General features: G+C 43.5%; 1 protein-coding gene across 1 annotated transcript in view; it reads right to left on the bottom strand.

Moving 5' to 3' along the window:
- Nucleotides 1-5350: 5350 nt before the first annotated feature.
- The window catches only part of CD14 (CD14 molecule), a 42206-nt gene continuing 29081 nt past the window's right edge, over nt 5351-18475 (bottom strand). Inside the window, exon 2 of the mRNA XM_069654236.1 lies at nt 5351-9309. Within this exon, the coding sequence (XP_069510337.1) occupies nt 7896-9296 (1401 nt within the window). The 5' untranslated portion in view covers nt 9297-9309 and the 3' untranslated portion in view covers nt 5351-7895. The remainder of the gene's footprint in view (nt 9310-18475) is intronic.

Genomic DNA, 18475 nt, shown 5'->3' with positions numbered 1-18475 from the left:
AGGGAGAGAGAAGGCAGAAGCGAAGAGGAAGGTTTTGAGGTGCTTCCGGAACCGGAGATGGTTCTCCTCAAGTTTCAGGGAGGCAGGAAGGCTGTTCCAGAGGGAGGCCCCTGCTGCGGAGAGAGATCTACCCCCAGCTCGTTGCTTAGAGAAGCGGCTGACCATGAGGGAGTTGGAGACGGATGAGCGAAGGGCTCGTGAAGGAAGATATTTAGGAAGAGAGAGTTGAAGGTATTTAGGCCCCAGGCCCCAGAAGGCCTTGTGGACAATGCAGAGGGTTTTGAACTTTATCCTCTCAGCCACTGGGAGCCAGTGAAGAGATTTCAGTCCTGGAGAGATACGGTCCCTGGGTTTGAGGCCAAGGACAAGTCTCGCAGTTCTGTTCTGGATAAGTTGCAGAGGGCGGAGAGTGGAGGCAGGCAGATTAAGATAGAGGCTGTTGCAGTAGTCCAGCCTTGAGAGAACCAGGGCTCGGGAGACAATGAGCTTCTGGGGGAAGGAGAGGAAGGGAAGAATACCTCTGAGGAGGTGCAGCTGGTAGTGTGACTTCTTAGAGACGTCAGATATATGGTAGGATACCTGGGAACTGTAACCCCCCCTTTCCCTACACAAACACTTTCACACAGACAGGCCGCTCTGGGAGAAAACAGACTCATACCCGAGCACTGTACCTGACATGTCCCACTTCTGTGGTCAGGCAAAGTCAGGCAATTACTCTTAACAACTCACACCTGACTTCCATTAGGCTTGCCCACACGGATAAAAGGTGGAGCATGAGAGCACACTCTGAGCGAGGCAAAACACACGAAGGAACTTCATTTTTCAGATGACAGCTGAATGAGGGGACAAAGGTGGCAAACCGAGAAGGGAGAGCAAGGAGGGAGATACCCTTGACCTTTCCGACGAGAAACCGTTACTTTCCAGAAACCTTCAGATTAAAAGACGTAAGACCAGGAACCAGACTGAAGAATCCTGCATTGGTGTCGGAGATAACCAGGGCTCTCCTGCATGACTGACCGAGTCGGGGAGGAGCAGCAGCCGCTGTGTTACCGACCTTGGCTCCAGGATCAAAGCCGTGCCAGAGAAATCAACACAGCCAGTGAGTTGGGGAGACTGATGCAAGACCGGTCTGTGTTGAAGTCAAGGTTGCAAGCAGCAACATTGTATGAAGAGCATAAGAGCGAAGAATATTAACGCGTGTGATGAAAGACGCAAGTAAAGCTCAATTGCTGATAAATGTTTGAACTTTAATATGAATCATGTACGAGACAAAGTAACAGAGTGGTCAAGCACTGCAGGTGTGCTCAATTGAAGGTCTCTGTGTGATGTACCCAGCCAAGGAGTGGCAGAAACAAAAGCAATAAAGTGAAACTTATGGATGAAGTGAATGAAAGTGGCCCTGCAATGGTTTAAGAAAAATCCATTGCACAGTCGAAAGTCTTTGAATTTTGATAACAAAAAGAAAGCAAAGAAAGTGAGATTATAAGGGCAAAGCCTGATCGAGGGAGACCCGTGGTCCGAGCCCGATTGAGGGAGACCAATTGTGAACTGGGATTTAAGGGGGTCCGAGCCTGACTGAGGGAGACCCTTGGTGAACAATAAACCAGAGAACTTGTGAATGTGAAAATCCTGATGGGAAACGAACTTTGGTACTTGTTTGTTACACCAGGCACTCTGCAATAAGAGAGGTTTTATTGAGAAAGAGACGTTGGCGCAGAAGGCCCAGATACCAGATATGTTTTGAATTGCATCATTGTGGCAGAGAAGCCAGAGTGTGTGCGAAGCTTGAACGTGTCGCCTTGTCCTATGCTGAAAACGTGGGGAAGGGAAGCCAACTGCTCAACTATTCTGACATATTTTTCTTGAACACTTTTTTTCCCATACATCGTTTTCCCACACCATTTGTATTTAGAAGTAAGGATTGGCAATACGTTTATTAGTATAGGCCCTTTTATTTTGACAGAGACTCCACTAGGACTGAGTTATTATTATTTGATGGTCGTAGCTTGCTCCCATCCTTAGATTTAGGGTTAGATAGGCGTTCAATCAACTCATTGAAGTTCAATAAACACCCTTGATCTGTGATCACTTGTGTCTGTCTTCACTGTTTGATACCATGCCTTACTTACACTGACTAGTCCTGACCTATAGCATTACATAAATGGGAACACTCGCTCACACCTTTGAAGCACTGATAATTTGCATTGCTGCTGTTACTCTGCAACAAGAGGAATGTTTTCTCTATAAAAGGAACTATTAAAACTTGGTCTAAACCTTAAGGCACATTTCTTAGAAGATTCATACTGGGGATAAGTTAAACAAGTTTATCAGGCGATACCCCATTAATATTCCACCACTTTGCTTCGACAAGGCTCCAAGTGCCACCACTCACACACAACTTTGCATCCTTAGCTACATACTCTCACTTTCCAACCACCCACCCCTTATATAAAATGTACATAAAAAATAGGAAACACACAATTGCATGGCCAGTCTTGCATGAAAATACCAAAGAATAGGAAACACTGCAGCCATATAATACCCAGTACATTGTGGTTGAAGATCAATTTGATTGGTCATTATTTCACTCTAGGGATTTATTTTTCCCACAGCTCTGACATCTTATCCCACCAAGGACAGGCCCTGCTATTTTCAGCATCGGAACTGTGTATCCTTAACAGTTTACACACCCTCATACATTTCAACTAACCTTCCAACCCACCACACATCTTATTTTCCTTGAGAGCACATGCATTCACACCATGGTGTACGGACACACATTATTGCAGGTTGCATGGTTGCCTTTGCTATGGCAGGTAAAATTAAACTTGTACTAGTGCATTAGTAAGTGTTGGGATGTATGTTGGGATGTGTGTACAGTGTCCCAGCCAGGCAAAAAGGTTTAGGCTGAGAAAAACCTATTAGTAAGTGCCACAGTGGGAGCAGTTGGAATTTTGCACGGCGGAAGGCACGCGTACCCCTTGTAGAAAGTTTTGACACATAATAGATACATCATAGATCATGTAGCAACACAGCACGAGCAACAAATGTATTAATGTTGCGGTTACAGAGGTTATAGATAGGCAGTGTGTTATAGGCCCTGTGTTTAGAAATAGTACACAAAGTTACATTTTGAGTGAGGTGCGAGAAGGGAGCTGAAGTAGGTGGCAGATGGAGTCAGAAAGGTATTGTGGAAAAAGCAAGGTCAGTGGGTTGACATAGCAAGAGTGCCACCGTATTGGATTTTAAGTCCTAATAAATGATGAGCAGAATGATGGCCCGGATGGTGAGCTGTGGCTCTGTTTAGCTCAGTTCCAAGACAAATCCCCTTTCCATCCCCCAAGCAAGAAGCCGAGGTCAGAGGCCCCGACGCTGTGCAGATGAAGGCTAATTGTATCCAGCTGCAGAGCTTGCAGGCGGTGTGAATGGAACGTTAGATGCATGGAGTGCAGTTAGGGATGTGTCCTTTGAAGGACAAATTCATGAGGACAGGGCACATGGTTTTGTGATGCCAACGGGCCGGGAGAAGATTTAGAGCACTACAGCCCTCACTCAAGATGCGGTCATCCCATTTAAACTACAAGTAGACGCCTAACCAAAACAAATAAATCCCTCAAATTGAAGCCCAAGAGTGGTGCCTGGTCATGTCATTAATGGGCACCTGGGGTTTGAAGGAGATAAGGGGGAGCCATGCCTGGAACGTACTGTGATTTGATATAGGAGGAGCAGATGTGACGCCAGTACATTTAGTTCCAGGTCAGAGGTGCAGATTGTGTGTGCCGCAGCATCTGGTATAATGAGAAAACCCATTGCCTTATCAAAGCAGAGTTGGCCTCGCCAGTCTTACTTTGAAAGTGTATGCGTCGGAGGGGTGCACATCATGTCAAGGTTTAGATTTATTAGTGTATCAATATACCTCTTAGTCAATCATGTACTAGAATTCAATAGTGACAATGTAGTGGGCCACGTGCATTGGGGAATGGGCTTAGATAAGGTGTGGCCAATCGGTCAAGGGACTATAGAGGAATATTAGCATACCATACAGGTGGTAGACATTAAGTGTGGTGGGATGACTCTGTGCCCTATTTATGATAATGTGTGGTTTTCTGCCATGTAACCTGTAACTTCTTGGGGCAGTTTGGTTCTACGGGGCCGTCTGATACCTTTTGAATATAATAACCCTGTTTTCCCTGGCAAAGTGTTGAAGTGGCTATTTGGCCTTCTTGGATTATTTTTATCGTATGGGTTTTGGGGTCACATCTCTTTACATTAGCCAAGTGCAGAGTATATCAATTCCAAAAGTCAACTTGTAATTGTGAGTCAACCTAATGTGAGACTGCTGCAGGTTGACCAAACTATAACTTCTTACGTATGTATGCATTTATATGTGATGTACTCCCAAACTGAACTGTAACTGTTAAGTGACACATTACCACACTGTATGTAGTCTTACAAATGAGCATCCAGATGGCTCAGGGTTAGGTGTGCTTTACAAATGTCAAAGTAAATAAATAAATAAATAAATAAACCCAGCAGCTGACCTGCCAAAATGTAACTATAGACAACAGGCAAAAGATAATAGGGATACAGGAAATGGGGCATTATGGAAATGGGCTGTGGAGCAGTGGGTAACTGACACCTATTGAAATAATATCAATTTAGTTCAGAATGTAAAGGGGGGTTCACCTTGTAGAAGTGTGATTTAGAAGTCGATTTTAGTCCAATACAAACATATTAAGTCGAACTTGGGAAGGTTGACTTGCAGATGCCTCATACCAGATCAACTCACAATCGGATGTCAACCTCTGGAAATGGAGAGGTCATTGACCTGCATAAAAATGCCTTGATATCCCTATAGGTCCAGTCTGCCCCTCAAGGTTAGCAGACATACATTGTGTATTAGATAGCCTTTAGGCACTTGCTTTAAGTGAGTACTCACAGTGAGTGCTCAATTAAGAGCAGTCTCCCCTCCACAAAAGTGTGAGACCGTCCAACAGCTATAACAAACCTTGCATTCAGGGTGAAAGGAGAATCTGGTCCATGTCCCCACACGTTTTCGGCCGCTCTTTTAAGACTCCCAATGTAGTTGCTCCAATTCTGATGGTGTTTTGAAATGTTAAGTGTCACCTGCCCACTGGGAACTCAAATAAAAAGTCCAACTCATTTCACAACAAACTGCTATGTACATAACTATATAAAATAGCAATATCAAAATGCTGTTTTAAGCACAATGTCAAGTCTTGCACTCCATTTGTCCTTGGCCTTTACTATTGACACTGCTGTAGCTTGGCCACCTGGAGCTTGATTGTCAATGACAACTAATTATCCAACAAACCGCAGCGGCAGAGGATTTTATTGGCAGAGGATTTTATTTTTTACAGCTGGTCTCCTCCCATGTGGCCAGGGGAAGGCAACCACTACCTGATCCGGACCCCGGTGGTGGCATTATGAGGGAGGGTAACATGGGAGGGCATAGCTGTCGGGGAGAGGTGGTGACTCCCTTAGGAGGGGTGCGGTATTCGTCCTTTTGTAGGGATGAAGATCTTATAATCCCCAAATACCTGCAGCATATTGGCACTATGCAAAACCCACTCATGTGAAAACCCTGAAGATAATATATGAGAAACCACTTAAACACATTATGTTTTCCACTTTGGGAATATATGGACCACATGTGATACCACCTGACTGAAATGATTCTGTCTTGGGGAAAAATCCTAATATTAATGTTGTTGCACACAATGTTCATATGGCATCTGCTGTTTCCTCTAACAATCAGTTGAAAAAAAGTGACTTTGAAAAACCTAGAAACATTATGAACTTCAATACCCAGAATGCCTATAGAACTGGGACGAGGAAGAGGAGGGAAGAGTTGATGAGGATCATTGATGATGTTCAACATAGTGTGCGGTCTAGTTATTTCAATTCTAAACAGCTGAGTGGGACATTTAAATCCCAGCTGCAGCTGAAAAGAGGAGGAAGGAAAAGGAGAATTTCAAGATTAGCAGAAGTTGAAACTGAAGTTGAAGCCATGGCAGAAGACGCAGTTGGAGAAGAAGTCAGAGTTCTGCAGAGTGTATGGAGCCGAAAGCAGAGGTGTGAAAGAACGCTGAGGTGTAGGAAGCCAAGCAGGGAGGGAGAAGAGCATAGAGTGACGGCAGAATGCTCCAACACACCGTCTACCTAAAGGCCCGGTAGAGCCGAGCGAGCTTCCGCGAAGTGCTGTGTGAGCAGCAGCAGCCACTGGAGAATTGTCAACAGCACTGGTGAACCAGAGAGGGTCTGACAGTGACCCGAGGTTCGACCTGCATTGAAGTCACACCACAGCCCAGTGAAAACACCTAGAGACGCAGACGGAAGCCGGCGAGTTTACCTAGGGAGAGTTAACCATGGGGCGCTCCGCAAGGGGCAATTACAAATTAAAGACAATTGTGAAACCCGACTAAGTAGAAAAGAAAGGTTAACAGGATACAATTCTCCACATATGGCAAACCAATTTGGGAAAACCTGGAATCCGCATTGCCATCAGACGAGAGCATATAAAGCAGAGAAAGAAGGGCAGAAAGGGTACAATTCTCCTCACATGAAACGTCAGCTTGGGGAAACCTGGAACCCGCATTGTCAGCAGACAAGAGCACACAAAGCAGAGAAAGAAGGGCAAATAGGGAACACTTCTCTTCACATGGGTTACCGGTTTGGGGAAACATGGAAACCACATTACCACTAGCCAAAAGACTGTAAAGAAGAGAAATAAAGGTAGAAACTGTTCAATTCTCATTCTCCCTTCAGGGAATACCAGTTGGGGCAAACCTGGAACCCACAGAGACATTGCTACAAGCAGAGAAACCATTAAGAGTTGTATGAAGTTAAAAACCACTCCTGGCAGGCGAGTAAACCAGGAGAGAAACAATTTACATGACATCCAAGTCCATTCCTGGAAGGCAAGTAGGCCAGGAAAGAAACAGTTACAATTGCTTTCAAATATAAATCTCTGTGGTTATAAAGAAAGTTGTGTGCGAAGTTGAAATCCATTCCTGGCAGCTAAGTAGACCAGGAAAGGAACTGTTGTTCTCAAGAAGAGAATTTTGCATAATAAACGTGTTGTCTGTAATGTCGAAACCATTTTTTGCAGGCCGGTGAACCAGGAAAAGGAGAAGCTGTCTTCAAGGAGAATCCTTTTGACATACTATTGCGTAACAAGAGACATTTGCTGTGCTATCCTGATAGAGATTTTATATGGAAAGAAGGGTTGTGACATTTTTTCCAAGTGATAATTTTGCTACTTGAAAAGAACATTGTGCAGAAGAAACAGGTGCTTTGGTTTTGAACAGATGTTTTTGTAGAAGAGACATTTGCTTTGCCCATTTGAAAGAAGTGTCAGATGAAGGAAACCTTTTAAATTCGACTGAATCGAACATTGTTGAAACAGAACTTTTGTAAAAGTCTTCCTGAACTGATCCAGGGCAAGGGAATCAAAACCTGGTTGCAAGGATTGCTTTATGAGAAATCTGAGTTTGAACTTTTGCACATTTTGGTTGAACTGAAAACAGATATATTTACCTTATGCACTTTGATTGTATGTACTAGTGTGAGGGTCAGATACATTTGAACACAAGGTCATTTGTCTTTAGCTTTTAGTTTATTAGGTAGGGACATTTTGGTTAGGATAGTGACAGTTAGGTATTTATCCCATCCTCTTTTAATTTTAATAAACATGTCGAAAGTTGAAGAAAGTACAACTTTGTGTCTAGCTTGCAGTTATTTATACCCCTCACACTGGCCTCAGGGAAACCTGACCCAATTGATCCAGCAGTTGAACCTTTGGTGGGCCTGTACTAGGCTGTGGAGCTTTGCTACCCCATGGCATGCCATCGTCATGGCTATCTTTGGTTATACTACATGCGATAATGAACTTTCTGGTCCCCGCTGTCTGAACTTTCCAAGGTGCGTTTTAGCCGACAGCGAGTCTGGACCAAGCAAATGATAACCCCGATGCAGACTACAAAGATAAAGGCACAACTCAAGCCTATTATGGGGGGCTTGTGGCAATTAATCCATGAAAGGTCAACGTCATTCATGGAGGTGCCCCTGTGTGCAGCAGGGGACTCACAGACATAGCCAGAAGGCCACCCTGTTATCTCAAGATCTGACTTTGCCAAGTCCCTCATCTCCCTGATGGAGGAACAGGAGCAGCTGTAAGGGTTTTGACCTGCGCTAAAGGTCCTTAGGTGTTTAAACGACTGTAAATGGTGCTTGTGAACCAATGTAATCATGTTACCATCTGCATAGAGGACTTCTACAGCAGGGCCACTCTCAGGAGAAGGGAGGGCCTTCAGGGCATTGTTGGACAGAATAAATATCTTTAGATCAGACAGTGCAATGTCTATAGCCTGCAGTCTGTTCCTGCTCAAATCAAGTATCTGAATATTTGGTGGCAAATTGTCATCAATAGACACCAACCCAGTGTCTGACAGATTCAGATTTCTCAGAGTACGGAGCTCCGTACAAGAAGAATATGATAAGCCAGAATGTGAGAAGTTGTTTCGACTCAGATCTAAATCCTTTAAATTTTCAAACCGGAGAAGAGTTTGGCAGGTTTCTCTAAGAGATGTCAGGTGGCTGTTCTGGAGCCTAAGCAGTTCAAGCATAGGGAAAAGACCATCACAAAAGGATTGCTTGAGGCCTTGCTCATGGAGTGGATTGTCAGAAAGATCAAGATAGGATAGGGTTCTAAAGTGCATGCTGATGTTGCATGGGATGTGGGTTATTTGAGACCTGGTGAGAGTCAGCTCTTGCATCTTTGCCATCCAGTTGCTGAGGCTTGAAATATCAGATGTCCTTCCAAACAAGTCGGGGGAAGAAATGTTCTTGAAATGCAATGAGAAAACCTTTGGAGAGGAGCCCTCTATGTCCTGCCAGCTGGTATTACCAACAAACGTACAGTTCTCAAACACTAGTTCCTTGATGCTGATGTAGTAGGCCGCCTTCACAAAGGCTAGCACGAAGTCTTCTGAAAGGACGTTATTAGCAAAGATGATCCTGGCCAGCGGCAGTCTCAGTAGCGATGCGGCCACATGCAAGTCTTGGGAAGAAAATCTCATGAGCTCTTCAAAGCTCCCTCCCTGAAACTCAAATATAGTGGCTGTCAGGCAGGGGAAAATGCTCATCACTGAATTCAGATCAACCGTCAGGCAGCTGCAGTATTCCTGGAGTGGGTCAAAAATGCATACTCCTTCCACGCTGGACAGGCCCACTCCAATGGTCAGAAGTGCCGCCAAGGGCCAAATAGACTTCATCTTTGGAGAAAATCTGCAAAGGAAAAGATAATATATTACATGTTTAAAAACTAATCATCCTCTAGGTGGAAACACATCGTGTGCTTGAAATAGCTGAATGTTTGAACAAATGTTGGTGTATTGTCACAAACCACCACTCACCTATGTCTGAACCAGGAACAGATATGAGATTCAACCAGAGCCTAGTGAATTAAAAGTTACATATTTGAACTTGCTTTGATTTTTCTATTGATTACCAGTAACAAAACGCATGAACCCTTGAGTACTGACTCTCAAATCATAGGGATGCTGGAACAGCCGACTGTGTCCAATATTGATCAAATGAGCAAATCGACAGTGCTCGATTGAGTTCGAAAGCACAACATGCGGTCACCGCTAAGTTCTGTATAGTACAAAATATGGTTAATCGACCACACTTCGCTCGTTGACTTTGACTCTTGTCAGTCATACGTCTTTGTTTTTTTTCTTTTAATGAGTGGCCCGCCCATACTTTCTCCACCCCTGTTCCCACCGCCTGAAACCCCTCCGCTCCCCCCATGCATGTGCGCGCTCACACAGCTACACATGTGCATCCTCATTGGTCATACCACCAACAGGGGTAGAAGTAAATGTCGACAAGTTAAATGTGGTCGATGAAACCACAGAGAACTACAAAGAACATATCACAAATTGTAAAAGAGAATCAGACAACATGCCTTTCTGCAAGAGTGGCGCTCAGGGCCCACTTCTCAAGAAGGTGCAGAAGTGACACAGAATATAAAAGAAATTCTGAAGTACTCTACTTGCAAATTTATCAGTGTATGTTGGTAAAATGCATATGCACATCACAAGTGTAGTTTAATACCTGGTTTGCAGTATGCCAGAAAATTGGGGAGCAAATCGTTTGTGGCACCTGTAGCTGCTAAATGAAGCAGAGTATGTCCGTGGAATGTAGGGTTCATTCATGATCTGTAGAATGTACTTGTGACATGTTCTCCCAATATTGACTGTTCCACCTGCTTTTTTATGGGTCTTTTCAATATTTGTATAGAAAGAATTAATATTACTGAACCAGCTATCCCCGGTGTTATATGTGCCGATCTAGCGCTTGCTCTCTCTTTCTCTCCCTTCCCTCTCTCAACTGTACCCTCCTTCTCCATCTCTCTGTCTGTGCTTTAGAACGAGGGCACCGAGGAGATGCCCCCTCGCCCTCTCATTGAGGGAAGGGCTGGATGGTGGATTTAGTGTGACCAGATTTTCAAAAAATAAAAAACAGAGAAATGCCACCAACATAAAGCAGGACTACAATTTAACAGATGCTGAGAAAACACTAAAGTAGGTCGACTGTACGCCTCAGGAAAGCAGGATGGGGGCAGGGCAAGATTTACGGCGATCTATTGTAATAACTTGGAATGCTAATCGAGCCATCCTCATCCTTTTTGGCCAACTTCAGTCCATGCCGTTAAAGCGCTAGTGCACTGAACTAAATTTAACATATGTTAGTTCACAACCTACAATAACCATATACATTTACTGCTCTCATACTATTCAAAACATCCCTATGAGAAAGGTGATGGGGCAAATAACAATACGGGTTCGTTCATGGACGATTTTTTTATTTTTTTATTTTTTTATTGTATTTGGTATAAAACCTTTACAAATGAATTTTATGCAAAGTACATTATTCTTTACACATTAAAATATCAGAACATGGATTTCAAAAGTACAAAAACAAATTTGCATGATAAAACAATCCAACCCTTCACATATCAGATACCACATGGCTGAAAATGACATCTTATATTTCAATGCTATCCATCAATTTTGAGTCAATGATCGTTAGAACCGATAATAATCTCAAAATTAACTTTGTGCTTTCACCCAGCATACATCTACTCCATAAAGTTTCACGAGACAAGTTAGAGTTGGTGATCATATAATTACCAAACCTAGTTTGTCTCAGATCTTCAAAATATTTGCAATGGATCACTAGGTGTTTAAGAGTCTCAAGTATGGACACTTCTTTGCAAAATCGGCAGGAGCCATTTTTGGATTCAATTTCACAAGTACCCCATTTACACAAACGTTCATTAGTATAAAACAAATTAAGTTTAAATCGTAGGTATGAATTTCGACCCGAGGCTGAAGGAAACTGCATTATGTATCCTGGTCTGGCACCCATTTTCCTTCTAAACCGGGCATTCTCATGGTAAGATCGATAGGACCCAATTCTATCAGCCTGGCAACTCCAATAATAAAGGTATAATTTTTGTTTACAACTAGGAAGACCTAACATTAGATCCTCCTTCAAAATACCAAGAAGAGCCATTAGATCATTCATTTTTTCAGCGTATTTTGACAAAGATCTCATACAGCCCAAAGGAAGATGCTCCTTCAAGTCTTCATACAAAGAATTGGCAGGAGGAGTCAGAATTTTAACATAGTTATTCAAGAGCCTCAAATTCCGTTTAGCTGACAAAGGAAGAATACCAAGTTCATGGCGAACTATATCATTTGGAACGGATGGAGGGAGCCTTAACACATTTTTCCAAATACCTCTTTGAAGTGTGTCTAAGATGTCGTCTATTTCATATAAACACATGTCTAACATGTAAAGAATTGAAGGTTCCACTTTTACAAGGTAAAATTGAAGAACGAGCAGGAGCGAAAACCCACTGTATTTACCCATAATTAGTCTAATTTGGGAAACCAGGGGTTTCATTTTCTCGCATATTTTATTCCTCTACCATAACTTTGAGAATGAATTCGATAAGGGATACCCCAAGTATTTGAATTCTTGGATTATGACAATCCGGGTAGCGTCCATAAGCCATGTATATGTGCAAGTCTTTTTGTGACCGTCTTTAAACATCAAAATACGTGATTTGGAATGATTCATTTTCAGATTATGGGCATTGGCATAGGAGCTGAAAGCATTTACTTTGTGCTGTAGGCCGAATGGTGTTTTGTCAAAGATAAGGATGTCATCCGCAAAGCCAAAAAAATTCATTTTGGTTCGACCAATTCGAATTGGGTAGATGACTTTGTTTGCCCAACATTCCTCAATATCACAGGTATACAGGTTGAACAATACGGCTGCTAGAGTACACCCCTGCTTAAGCCCCACCTTAGATGGAATTCGTCCAGTTAGCATACCTTCCTTGTTAAGGCGCACTCTGTAGGTGGTGTCAGTATGGAGTAGGTGTATTAGCGCTATTAGATATTCAGGGAAGCCCAACACCTTCATCAATCATGGACGATTTGCATAAAATCAAAGTTCATTTTGGGAGCATTAAAATGGCACAGATCTTCGTATTTGACAAATATCTGTGATGAAAGGGTTGCATGCTTGACTCACCATGTATGTACATAATGCACACTTGGCTTTGTGCTATTTTCTTTTTTCACAACACACACACTAACATTAAAGTGTGTGTAACATTGAATCATAAAAACATATTTGTGCAGCCTCAGTCAGAAATTGGATGTCAGATAGCGATAACCGAATCATGGTTACGCAAGGCCGCAGGACCTGCACTCACATTAGCCATCCCAGAAGGATACACCATTCTCAGACAAGACAGAGATGGCTCCCGAGGTGGCGGAATAGCCATCATATCTAGAGAGAGTTTATCGCTGAGACTAGTAGCCCCACATGACCTGCAATCATGTGAATCCCTCTCTGTCAAGCTACCACTAAAGAACTCCCAATCCCTCACCATGCATATAGTTTACAGACCCCCTGGTCCCATTGGCACCTTTGCAGAGGATCTGCATAATCTAATCGCTTGTAATCTCAAACCCACCTCCCAAGTACTGTTGCTTGGAGACTTTAACCTAGGCTAGAATGATCCTTCTGACAATCATGCTGTGCAAATAGTAAACTCCCTCAATGCATTAGGATTAACCCAAAAGGTGAACGCTCCTACCCACATTAAGGGTAGAACCCTGGACTGGGTAGCCGACCACAATTGTACAGCTACCATTACCTCTATCTATCCCTTATCTTGGACGGACCATTTCCTCGTGTCCATGACACTCTCCACTACCAGACAAAAACTCATGGCTCCCCAAGAAGCGCCACCCTGTCTAACCAGGCTAAAAAAGAATATAACAGTGGACAGTGTGATCCCTAATATTCTACCCACCTTAAACTCTCTGGCAGACAACCTGGACCCAAGTACGTTGGTGCATGAATATAACAAGATCATGCTCTCTACCTTGGACAAAGACGCCCCTCTCAAACTGAGAGCTACTAAACCTAAACTACATCTCAACAAGTGGTTTACTCCTCAGTTAAAACTCCTGCGACTATTAAAAAGAAAATGTGAAACTGATTGGCGCCTTTGCCCCTCCCACGAAAACAAAAAGAAGCTAGCGTCCACTGCATCACATTATAAAAAAGAAATCTGCCATGCTAAAAGAAACTCCTACAAGTCCCCTATCTCTCCCCCTGATATCTGCCTTAAAGACAAGAATTCGTGCTCAGAGATACAACTAGCACTAACCAATAAAATTAACACCCTCCAAACTAAAATAAAAAACAAAAAAGACTCTCTGAGCTTATCTCAACCAACCAACCACCACCCCCTACCTATTGCAAATATCTCCGATCCAAATACCACATTCTGCTTCACCAAAACTACTATCCTCGAGGTGGAAAAAACCATCCTCCCTCTCAAACCATCTAACTGTGAAGGTGATATCTGCCCAGCGCATATCATAAAAGAGGCTGCGAGAGACCTCTCCCCTTTCATCTCCAAACTGATCAACGCCTCCTTTGCTTCCGGCACCGTCCCAGCCAATTTGAAACAATCTTGGGTACTTCCGCTTCTCAAGAAGCAAACCTTAGACCCACTTATCGCTACCAATTACCGCCCCATCACAACAGTACCATTTCTTCTCAGAATTGTGGATAAAATTGCATATTTGCAGATCCATAAACACCTCGAACAGTATAAACTCCTAGGGGTCCGTCAATCAGGATTCCGACCATTACACGGGACGGAAACTGCACTGATAGACCTGAAGACACAAATCGATGAGCTGAGAGACCAAGGGAAAACAGCATTATTACTGTTACTCGATCTCTCAGCTGCATTCGACTTGGTTGATCATAAGGTCCTCTGTATGCATCCTGATACAGCAGCCCATTTCTCTAGAGGCGCTGTTAAATGGATAGAATCCTTCTTGAGCGACAGAACCAGCAGAGTATTCACTTCCTCTGCAGCTGCGGACCCTATCCCTATCATGTGTGGAGTCCCGCAGGGTTCTTGTGTGTCCCCCACTCTCGACAATATATTCACCAGGCCACTGTTCGACGATCTGGACCTTCTGGGTGTCACCTACACTAACTACGCAGATGACACTCAGATTCTCCTCCCGCTTTCCGGGGATCATGGCAAGGACCTGGCGCTGGTGAATAGAATCTATCTCATCATTCAGGCATGGATGGCCACTCACGGCCTATGCCTGAATGATGACAAGACAGAGCTGATAATCCTTGGCTCCCCATCCAACATCTCCAAACTAGCACATGAATATGCCCCCTTCATCATTGACGGTAATAATACCATTGTCTCCAAGGAGGTAAAAACTCTTGGTTTCTATCTGGATGCAACGATGTCCTTTACCAAACAACTAAATTCCCTGGCCTCTACCACAGCCTACACCTGTAAGCTGATCAGAGCAGGCAGGCCCTTCCTTTCCAACGACAGTTGCCTTATACTGGCCAGAGCATTAATTCTATCAAGATTAGATTACTGCAACGCCGTCTACAGCAGTGCTAATAAAACCATTATCCAAAAACTCTAAATATTACAAAACAATGCCATTAGAGCTGCACTAGGCATCAACAAAAGAGTGCATATCTCTGCCATCAGACGTCATCACAAATGGTTATCGACCCACAATAAAATACAACTAAAAATTGCCTCATTGACACATAAAGCGCTACACAACGTGGCACCGAGCTACCTCACTGACAGAATATCCAGAAGAACCTCTAGTAGACCGTCCAGAACTATCAATACTAATTGTCTGGTAGTACCCAGATTTAAATTGTCTAAGATTGGCGGCAACAGTTTCCCCGTGAAGGCCGCTAAACTTTGGAACTCCCTGCCACACCAGCTGAGAGCCAACCTCCCTTACTCTTTCTTCAGAAAGAACCTCATTATTCACCTCAACCTGACTGAGAACTAGTTCGCCCTGAAACTATGGTATGTCAGCACGACCTACTGCTAGATTATAAATTATGTATAGTTCCAACTACCTTGATGTAAATTATTCTGCCTCTACATGCAACTTAAGTCTTGTATATTGTATTATATTGTATTATTTCAGATGTAATGTCGACATATCGTATTTTGCCTGTATATTTGTAACATATGTAAGCTTCGCATATCCGTCTGCGCCCTGCTACTCCTTGGTCTGGTGCGCCTTAATAATACAATAAACAAACAAACAAACAAACAGATCAAAATGGCTGCCACATCTGTACGCCATGGGCATCTGAGGACCATCGTCCTTCGTATTTTATTCCTCGGCCTTAAACTGGAAGCCTCCCTGTATTTTAGAAGAAATGGGGCTGAGAGGGGAAGAAGGGTCTCTTGGTAAGGAGGTCTGTGCACAGGCATAGATATTTATATGGATCTACAACAGAGGCGTAGCCAGGATTGTCTTTCAAGTGAGGCCTCAAACTAATGTAGTTGGGCATACCGCAGTGACCTTAACATCTGTAAATGCCCACACAACGCTGCTGAGAGGGCATTTACAGATTTTGGTTGGGCTTTGCCTGCTCGGGCCCTACCCTGTCTACGCCTCTGATCTACAATGGGATTCCGTTGTGTGCACAGCACACTGGTTTTGCTGTTTTAAATGAATGCCTGGTTTCCTAATTGTTCTCTTTAGTTTGGGCCATTAGGTGGCGCTTACAAGCCAAAACCATTGTATTGGAGTACAAGCGGGAGGAGATGACATGTGAGGAGGGACACATAGCGTGTGGGTGTTGTTTGATTATTTACCCACCCATTGACTACCCATGGCCATAGTAATCCATGTGTCCATTCCCACCCACTACCTGCCCTTCACTGCCCAAAATATATACTCATGGGATCTGTTTGTGCTCGCTCTCTGAAGAAGTAGCATCAAGCTTTATCCTGTGAGTGTTATTCCTAAGCAGTCTGATGAGAGTAAATGGCATAACGGCAGCTGTAAATGGATACCAGTGTAATAAAAATGTTTTAACCAAGTGTTCCATCAGCCTCTTGATTTATATCTCTTCCATGCACTGAAGTAATGATAGAAAAAGCAACGACAAAACCAACAGTTTTGGCTTGATGTATTTGATAAGCATTGTCCAGGTACTATCATCAAATGCCCAGGTAATCATACAATTGTCCAGCTGTTGCGAACTTGTGTCCAGATAGTACGATTATACCAGTGCCTAGCTAATGAGTATCCAATATCTACAAAAAGCCCAAACCTTTGGCTTTACCACGACATGTTTTTAAAAGCATGTGAAATAGCAAGGCGGCAGTACAAAGGAACTTAGTACATGTTGCTACAATGGCAACTGCAATTTGGAGTGGTAACTCTAATCCCTATCCTTTTGTTTGGATGAAGATCTAGAGTCGTCGAAACCTTTGACTTGGCGTAATACTCCATATGCCCAACGTTGTTATGCGTTTGCATCAATGGAATTCCAAACCCCTTCCTACTGATTTAACACTTAATTCCAGCCCTTTAGAAATAAGAGCACTCAGAATTCAGGAGGTAAAGGAAAGCCTGCTACCTGCCCACACCGGAATGATGAAGAGGCAGATTCTCAAAACTTTTTTGCTGACAAAAAAATGAGCAGCACAATTCACAAAGGGTTTTCCCCACCTTTGGACAAATAAGGGGGCATTTCGGGGCAATTAAAAGTGCTTCCCGAATTCAAAAAAAGGGATGAGCTTTTACATTCCCAGAAATGAGGTTGGGGGACACAAATGATGACAGGGTCACTTCAGACCCTTTCATGATTTTTGTTTCAAAAACAGAGATGGAAATGCTTTTTATTTTCTACAGCATTTCACCAAGATGGGCCCTTTAACAGCCCGTCTCAGTGAAAAGCCCATCATTCATTAGTCTCGGGAGCATGCTGGACAGTGCATATTTGCCCTTTTGTCCAGCCCTTCCGGAAATGCTCAGGTCATCTTTGAGAATAAGGAGCACTTCCGAAATGAGCTCAAATGAAACAAGTGCATTATCTGCACTGCTTTCATTTGCACTGGTTTTTGAGTATCTGGCCCTATGTTTCTTGCTCTGGTGCATGGAGATGTTCTCCCTTCCCCTGAACGCATGACTATATCTCCCTACCGTCTCACCTCTGGACCTCAGTTAGGAAGCAATTTGGAAGAAATAATAGTATTTCAGAATCTTTCCCCAGCACAAACATATGAAGTTGTAGTCCGGTAACTGTGAACAACCGGCATATAATTCCATTAAAGGATCCAAATGGCATTTGATAAGTGCTCAAGATATCTATGATGTTACTCTGCACACTTAGGTGGAATATATTATACCTGTTGTTCAGATTTATACATCTGAAATTTTATGATGTGACAAAATCCATTGCCTAAAGACACCCACTGTGTGATCCCAAGCATGGGACTGGCATAGCAAGGATCCCCTGGTTAACCTCACCATGTCAACAGAGAGAGAGGCAGGGACACGCCACATGGTTACACCAGGGTCTACTGTTCCATTAGGGGACTTGCTGAAGTGTAGCAGACACAATAATCAGGAGAAAACCTTTTTCCCACTGTCCCATAAATGAATTTCCAAAACTATACCTCATGGGGTATTTGTCAAAATTGTGGCCCATGCCATTAAGAATTGGTCCTACCGGTGCATGCCATGCATTTTGGAAAAAGTATGTTGCACATAGTCCTTTCTGGAATGCATGGACCATGAAAGTGGACAGGATGGGCTGTGCCAGCGGGATAGGAGGTGAATGTGGATATATGTGTTGTGGAATGGAGCGAGCGGAATCAAAGAGGTTTCGGGAATGCCCCCCGGATTAGGTGAAAGGGGCAAAGGGAGGGGTGGCATTTCTGCTGTTGTCCGCATCAGGGGAAGAAGAGGGCCTCTGAGATGGGTTGGGGGGACATGGAACGGACATTAATCCATCTCGCAGCTCATGTTGCGCCAGAGTCCTG

The sequence above is a fragment of the Ambystoma mexicanum genome, chromosome 3q, assembly GCF_040938575.1.
Source record: "Ambystoma mexicanum isolate Mex_15411 chromosome 3q, UKY_AmexF1_1, whole genome shotgun sequence".
Taxonomy (NCBI): Eukaryota; Metazoa; Chordata; class Amphibia; order Caudata; family Ambystomatidae; genus Ambystoma; species Ambystoma mexicanum.
This window is presented reverse-complemented; position numbering and strand designations above follow the sequence as displayed.